The 7,802-nt window shown below is 49.0% G+C and overlaps 1 protein-coding gene across 4 annotated transcripts in view; it reads left to right on the plus strand.

Moving 5' to 3' along the window:
* The window catches only part of CSGALNACT1 (chondroitin sulfate N-acetylgalactosaminyltransferase 1), a 324,526-nt gene extending 317,292 nt beyond the window's left edge, over nucleotides 1-7,234 (plus strand). For all 4 annotated transcript variants that reach the window (XM_032838030.1, XM_032838031.1, XM_032838034.1 and 1 more), the window contains 2 exons: nucleotides 3,448-3,529; nucleotides 5,844-7,234. In XM_032838030.1, coding sequence (XP_032693921.1) covers nucleotides 3,448-3,529; nucleotides 5,844-6,133 — 372 coding nt within the window. In that variant the 3' untranslated portion in view covers nucleotides 6,134-7,234. The remainder of the gene's footprint in view (nucleotides 1-3,447; nucleotides 3,530-5,843) is intronic.
* The last annotated feature ends 568 nt before the right edge of the window (nucleotides 7,235-7,802 follow it).

Here is a 7,802-nt window from a genome sequence, read left to right on the forward strand (position 1 = left end):
CAGTTCTTTTCCCACTGGAATTCCTGGGCCTTTGCTGACCCACTAAAGAATTCTCTGCTGGAGCCCTGTCTGTTTCCACTGGCATGGAGCCCTCTCTGCCCTAGGAGGGCTCCTCATTCTCTGTTGGAGGAGCATTTATGGAGCACCTCTGTGTGCTGGACCTTGATCTGGGGGCTGTGAAGGAGTCCAGGGCCCTGGGCTGACCTTCACCAGCGGTGGTAGGAAAAACAGAAAAGAGAGGAACAAATGCCTCAGCAGGACAGTTTCAGAGAGCTGTGAGTGTTACAGAGAGAAGGAACCAGAGTGACGTGGTGGTGACAGGGGTGGGGGTGTGTGCTGACACTGGCTGGGAGGGTCAGGATGACTGCTCTAGGCAAGTGACATGGGAGCAGAGCCCAGTGGTGAGCAGGGAAAAGGTGACCCAGGCCAGGGGTCTGCAAGTGTCCGGCATTGGGGACCTGGGAGCCTGGTGTGTTCGAGGGGTGGACTAGGAGGAGATTCTGCACGAGGGGGCGAGGTGGACGAGGCAGGCAGGGCTCCGGTCACGTAGGACCCTCGCAGGCTAGAGGTTTTCTCTGGGTTTTATTCTAATTGTATTAGTGAGAATGCAATTAAAGTACCTCAGGGTTTTAAATTGGAGCGTGCTGTGATCCGATACATATTTGAGAGGACTCACTTCCAGCAAGGCCAAGGGCACGGTGCCAGGGACTCGGCACAGCTGTGTGTCATAGAGCCTGTCAGAAGCGAACCCCCTCTTGCCCTGATGTCCTAGGCCATGGGTAGGATGCGAGCCAACCCGTGTCCCCCAAAGGCTCAGTTTCAGATAGTGGCTTTTTCTTTCTTTCTTTTTTTCTTTCTTTTTTTAAAAATATTTTATTTATTTATTTGACAGACAGAGATCATAAGTAGGCAGAGAGGCAAGCAGAGAGAGAGGAGGAAGCAGGCTCTCCGCTGAGCAGAGAGCCCGATGTGGGACTTGATCCCAGGACCCTGGGATCATGACCTGAGCTGAAGGCAGAGGCTTTAACCCACTGAGCCACCCAGGCACCCCAAGATAGTGGCTTTTTCTGGCTTGCCAATTTTAAAGCCAACGTTAATAAGTGTTTACAGGGTGCGTTCCCCAGCTCGTAAATCAGTTTGTGTCTGTCCCATGGCCCCCAGGTGTGAGGGTCCCTCTCGACCTTGTTCAGCCTTGCCGGGCACCGCATGCACAGCCCGTGTCTGGGGTGACCACCTCTTGCAATCCTTCTTGTCTTTCCTCCCAAGCCCTGGCCCATTGTTTTTCCTGTTTGGGGCATTCCTGCTTGGAGTCCAGGTACACCTCAGCCAAATGCTTGATGTTTGGTTACTGGCCCTTGTCTTTGATTCCATTTTTATCCAGAAGCTTAGAGGACTCATCTGTTTGTGTCCTTGCCAGCAGAAAGGATATTAAGCCATTAGCTGCACCAGAAATCGTGTACCTGGTATGAAACAGAAACTGTTTTTTAAAAAATGACTCAGTGGAGATTTCCCCAAGCTTTCCTTCCCTGCAAAATCTTTCCAGTTGATACTAATGAAATTGCCTTGTCACTTGGGAGATATTGTATAACGGGCCTTTTTTCCAGTTGGAGCACATCTGCGGGGACCACACCGACTGACAAAACCTCTCTCGGTCCTTACTTCCCCCCGGCAGCCCTGACGCCTGTGTGTTCCCTCAGCCCAGGCCATGTCTATGCAGAGGCTGTAGCGGAGATAAGATGGTTTCATGGATCACAGAGCCAAAGAATTTTTGAGTTCACAGTCCTTCCACGAGCCATATATGGAATATAATTGAGGCTTTGGTGGACATAACTTAGAATTTCGGGAAGGTGGAAGGGCAGTGAAGATAGATGTTTGGATGGTGGAGCTGGAAGAGACCTTAGCGGAGATTTAGCTCAACCTCCTATTTTATTTTATTTCATTTTAAAAGATTTTATTTATTTGAGAGAAAGAGAAATAGCGAGAGAGCACAAGCCGGGGGAGGGGCAGAGGGAGAGGGAGCCGCAGACTCCCCACTAAGCCTGGAGCCTGATGTGGGACTCGATTCCAGGACTTTGGGATCATGACCTGAGCTGAAGGCAGACACTTAACCAACTGAGCCACCCAGGTGCCCCTTATTTATTTATTTTATTTTGGGGGTGGCGCAGAAGGAGGGAGAGAATCTTAGGCAGGTTCCATGCCCAGCACGGAGCCCCATGTGGGGCTTAATCCCAGGACCCTGAGATCATGACCTGAGGTAAAATCAGGAGTTGGATGCTTAACAGACTGAGCCATCCAGGCACCCCTCAACCTCCTCATTTATAGGAAAGGAAATAGAGGCTCAAATAAGTGAGGGACCTGCCTGGGGCAGAGAAGCTAGCCAGTGGTCAAGCTGGAAGGAGACACTGGGTCTCCTCCCCTGCTATACACTGTCTCTGCTGAGCAGCGAAGGGAGCCAGACCTGGGGCGGGCAGAAAATGCAGAAATCCCAGGGGAGGGGGACCTGGTTCGGCCTGGCCTCCCTTTCCCTTCCCCAGGAGGGGACTTTCTCCCCTAAGCACCTATGTTAACCTCAAGAATGAAAAAGAACTATTAAGCTCTCAAAACAAGCCCTGGAATTACCTCAGCCAAAAATTTAAACCAACGTTTTAAAAAGTCTTGCTGCTTTAGCAAATACACTGGAAATTTCCTTGCAGAGTGAGAGACCGAGTGGGACCTGGTCTTGCTCTTTGGAGACGGTCACCGCTTGGATGGCCTCTCGGCAGTCCTGCTGCTTGGCACTGCCACAGTTATTTTGGGAGCAGTTTGGTTTTCAAATAGTTTAAAGATGAATGGACAGAGTCTCTCTTCAGAACCTGGTGCCCTTTACCTTGGCAAGGGAGAGTTAGCAGAGCTGAAGCAACCCAGCGCCTTCTCGGGTTTTCTTTTTATTCCCTAGGGAGTCCTGTGTGTGCCCTGTGCCAGAGCAGCTGAATTCCGAGTTGTTCTCTCTCCCTTTTCTCCACTTCCTGAGCCCTTTGCTGGCTCCCTGCCCGGCCCTGTGTGAGAGGCCGAGGCCTCCAGTTCTCTCTGGCACTGGTGTCGGGCCAGACACGTAGGTGGCTTTTCCATGGCACTGCTCAAAAACTGGCTCTCCTGGTTTGTTTTTGAGAGAGAGAGGGAGTGAGTGTGTGTGTGTGTGTGTGTGTGTGTTTTCATGCCTACACCCTAGAAACATTCCAGCCAGCGGTGCCAAAAATCACAAGGCCCATTTGGGAACCCGTGAGTTCAGTGTATCCCTAACCATCCGCAGGGACTCAGATCTATCTGCATTTCCCACAGGAGGTTGTGGGGCAGCTTCTAGTCGGTGGGCTGGGCTCCCTGTTGAGCTGTGCTTACACTAGTGTGGGACTGCTCTTTACCTCTCTCCACTCCGTCTTCCCCGCTCAAATGACAGTGCTCTCCCTGCAGGTCATAAAGAAGGAGACTGGATTTTGGAGAGACTTTGGATTTGGGATGACCTGTCAGTACCGGTCAGACTTCATCAATATAGGTAAGAGGCACCGACTGGCGGCAAGTCTGGCCTCTGCTGCCACCCAGAGGCCACGAGCAGCCCGGGTGGGATCGGGGCAGCTCCCCAGGAGTCTGAGGGCAGAGGTAGTGCCATTGCTTAAGAAGAGGCCCTTCCTCCTGTCCGGGCCTTGGAGGCTGGACCAGGACGAGGCTTGGGCGTGTGTCGACACACAAGCCCCTCTGATCTCCACTAGACCCTCTCGGTTACCCCAAATGTGGCACACAGTCTGAGGAAAAAGTCCGTTGTCACAGAAAGGTGGCTTCAAAGCAAGTCTCCCCATCCTCCCCGCCCCCCAAACCCTGATGCCTCCTTCCCACCTGGTTCTGGCTCTGGTCCCTCTCAAGCAGAACATTCTGGGCCTCCACAGTAGTAGCGGGATCCACTGAAAAAAAATAAGGACAACACGGGGAATTTGGGAAAATCACATACCAGAAAGGGTTCAAATTTCTCTCTGCTGAAGCTTCGAAAATTCTAGGTACTACTTCAAGCTCCAAATGAGTGTATAGTCCCTGTCAACACACACACACACACACACACACACAGGTTCCCAGAGCACTGAGAGGAAAGGCCCTTAGATTGCAGCTGAAAAGGGCAAAGGGACCACACAGCAAGTGAGGGACGTAGGATGAGAACAGAGCGTTTCCTGTCCCCCTTGGAAATACTACCCCACTTCCCACAGTGGTACCTACTCATGTGCCCCGAAACGGAACAAAATTATGGATCATACGTGACTAGGATATGAATGAATAAGGCAGAAACTTTGATCTTGTGCTCAGGGGGTCAGAGTGGACCCTGGCTTGGGGTCAGGGTAGCCCTGCCTTCACAGCGCATGGAGATTTCCATCCCCACCCCCCACCCCCATATTCCCTTTCTAAAGCAGGTTTCCATTTCGAGAAACTCTGTGTTTCCTTGTTCTTTGTACAGGGAAAGATTATTTTGTGATGATGTGTGTTTATCAAATTTGAATTTATAATAAATTGGATTTTCCTAAATATGGGGCACAGCTGCCGTTGAAACATGTGGGAACGGTAGGCTGGTGAGGACGCTCTTCCTCCGTCAGCCACTGATGTGACCTCAGAATCTCTGGGTCACATCTGGACCCCGGTCTTTCTTTGCCATCTTGTATTTATTTGCAAGCATCTTACTTTTGCACCTTCTATTTAATAAGTTGTGATGATGTCGATGATAATAAATCAGTTACAGCTAAGCAAGCACAGCCCCTCACGTGACTATGTCATTTGGTTATGACATCCAGTTCATTTCAGGATAAAGGAACCACAACTCAAGAGAGGTGAAGTGGCCAACCCCCGGCTCAAATTCCAGACCCCCGAGTCAGTATCACACCTGCCACCATGGGGGGAACACAGATCACTTGCACTTGCATACAGAGCCCAGCTGTGGGCAGGCTTCAGGTTTCCCCCATGGATGACCCCTCTGGGCCCAGTGATGGCCTTGATCAGAACGGCGCAGCTTGGGGGCTGCATGGTGGCTCTGATGAAAGGTGTTGAGGATGACCGTCACTGTTTCTCAAAGGAGTTAAATAAATCTCCTAGGTGAGAGAGGAACAATGACAAAAAGGGTAAAGTCTTCTCTGGTTCTCTTTGGTTCGTGGTGGGCTTCAGGTTAAGAAAAGACATGCGGCATCTCTGTTTACAAAGATGAGCGAGGAGGGGACCATTACTCACTTTGATAGAGTCCACTCTGAAGCAAGGCCAGATTTTCAGAGTAGAAACTCTGCACAGCGAGTCCAGTCCCTTAAACATGACTCACATCACTGGCCTGGGGTGGACAGAGCTTTTGGGACCATTTCGGTCCATGAGAGGCAGAGTGTTTGGTGGGACATCATTTTGTTCACTTAGATCCCGCTACCCTTTCGGGGGGGGGAGCCCCTGCTTCCCTGTCTGAATGACAGGAGGCCACATGCAAACAGAAACCAGAATTTTCATCGGAAGGTTTCAAGTAGAAAAGGCAGGCGGCTGCCGTTCCTCATGGGGCGGCTCAGGGGGCTCGTTCTAGAAAGCAGGCAGGTGCTGGGAATGAATGCCCTTTGCAGTGTTGGGAGCTTCGACAGCTGGTGCTCGCGGCCGCCACTGCTTCGAAGTCCTGCGTTCAGGATTTCTGAATCCTCTTTCCCCGACGGCCCTGCTCCACATTCGGAGGGGCAGGCACCAAGATGTCTGCCCTAAATGATGCTTCTCTCCATGCGAAGTGCAGGCTGGTGCAGAGAAGGGCGGCGAATCTAGATGGGGAGGGGCTGTGCGGCTGGCTTCAGCGCTGTGCTCTCTCCCAACAGGCGGCTTCGATTTGGACATCAAGGGCTGGGGCGGAGAGGACGTGCACCTTTACCGCAAGTACCTCCACAGCAACCTCATCGTGGTGCGGACACCGGTGCGCGGGCTCTTCCACCTGTGGCACGAGAAGCACTGTGCGGACGAGCTGACCCCCGAGCAGTACAAGATGTGCATGCAGTCCAAGGCCATGAACGAGGCGTCCCACGGGCAGCTGGGCATGCTGGTGTTCAGGCACGAGATCGAGGCTCACCTTCGCAAGCAGAAACAGAAGACGAGCAGCAAAAAAACATGAACTCCCAGGCCTAGACCTGGGGAGATGCTTTCGTTTTTCCCTTTCATGATTACCAAACACGGGGCTGTGACAAGGAAGAGGTTTCCCTAAAGGGGAAAAAAAAGAAAAGAGAATTTGACTGATTAGTAAAACAGAGGAGGGGAGAGAGCCTCTGATTTCTCTCTGCTTATTTGGCTGGACTTAACAGGAATTAAAATCTCCCACTTTGCCTGCAAAAGTGGCCCAAAAGTATCCCCGTTCTGGTGTCAGACAAAGCCAGAATGATTGTGAGGTTATGAGCCCAAAGGCGTGGAGATTTTGATTGTGTTCACAACAGTGAGAGCTGTTGTCTTTTGTGCTCATTGAAATAGTTACGAATTAAGACCAGTTTTATAAAAAGTGTTCTCTGGAATGAGAGGCAAGCACGTGTCTCCCCATAGAATTGAGGACAGGGGTAAGGCTCTAGGGCCCGGGAGTGCTGGTGAGATTCGGAGATATATTCATGGCTGTCCTTGTTAGTGTATTAAGCAAAACCAAATGGACTCAAAAAGAAGAAAAAAAGAAACTATTGCATCATTTCCATCCAAGATTAACCAAAAATAATCTGCTCATCCTTTTTATTATAGTTTTAACCATCCCCATTTCTTAATTTTATTTAAAAAATGCACTTTTTTTGGCTTATGAGTTATATTCTGCTTATTTAATTAGCAATTTTCAAGCCTTACTAAGAGAGCACAAGTTAGCATACATTTTTATATCTTTTAAGAAGATACTCGTAGGTGTATTATGAGAACTTCTAGTTCAGATCAAGCCCCAGATCCAAGGACACGCTGAATGCTGATCCTGTCAGACACTGAATGTCAGACCTCGGTCGTATGGAAGTCACGATGTGGGGCTACTGGTACATTGAGACAGAGATACGTTATCCGAAGACTGTTTCCCAAGAGGAGCAACTGAACACTGGAGGGAAAGAAAGATATACTTCTTCCCTTAACAGAAAAGGAAACTCATTCAGACTGGTAATATCTTGATTTATTCAAAAGTCAGAAAACACATTTTCTCCTCAGGAGAACTGGGGACCACTTTCTTACCTGTTCAAATAAACCAAAGTATACTGTGTGAGCCAAACTATCTTTTTTCAAAGCAGGGTGCTCTTCCTGGCGGCTGGCTTTTATGAAAAGTGCAGAAAAACGTATTTTGTGAAAGATCACTCCATCTGCCAGAGTCAAGTGGAATGGAAGATTTTGCTACAAGTTCACCCACCCCAGTCTAGGGGAAAGTAACTTAACTATTTTTTAAATGAAACAGTTCTACTTAGTTGCCAAGATGCTTCTGAAAATGGCATTTTATTACAGTTTCCAATTATTAAAAAAATACAGTTAATAACATTGAGTGGTTTCTATGTTCATGTGAAAATTATTTATTTATTAGCCAGCACCAGATGCATGAGCTAATTATCTGTGATTCCTTGCCTTCTGTTTGCCCACAGTCAACTCATTGTTTAAAAGCTTCAAGAACATTCAAGCTGTTGGTGTGTAAAAAAAAAAAAAAAAAAAATGCATTGTATTGATTTGCACTGGTAGTTCATAAAATTTAATTAAAACGCAGGACATGAATGGAAGGTGGCATTGGAAAATATGATTTGTGGATATGATTCCTTCTTGGAGCAAGAATGCCATGGCTTTAGTTT

The sequence above is a fragment of the Lontra canadensis genome, unplaced genomic scaffold (assembly GCF_010015895.1).
Source record: "Lontra canadensis isolate GAN:19392208 unplaced genomic scaffold, GSC_riverotter_1.0 scaffold101, whole genome shotgun sequence".
Taxonomy (NCBI): Eukaryota; Metazoa; Chordata; class Mammalia; order Carnivora; family Mustelidae; genus Lontra; species Lontra canadensis.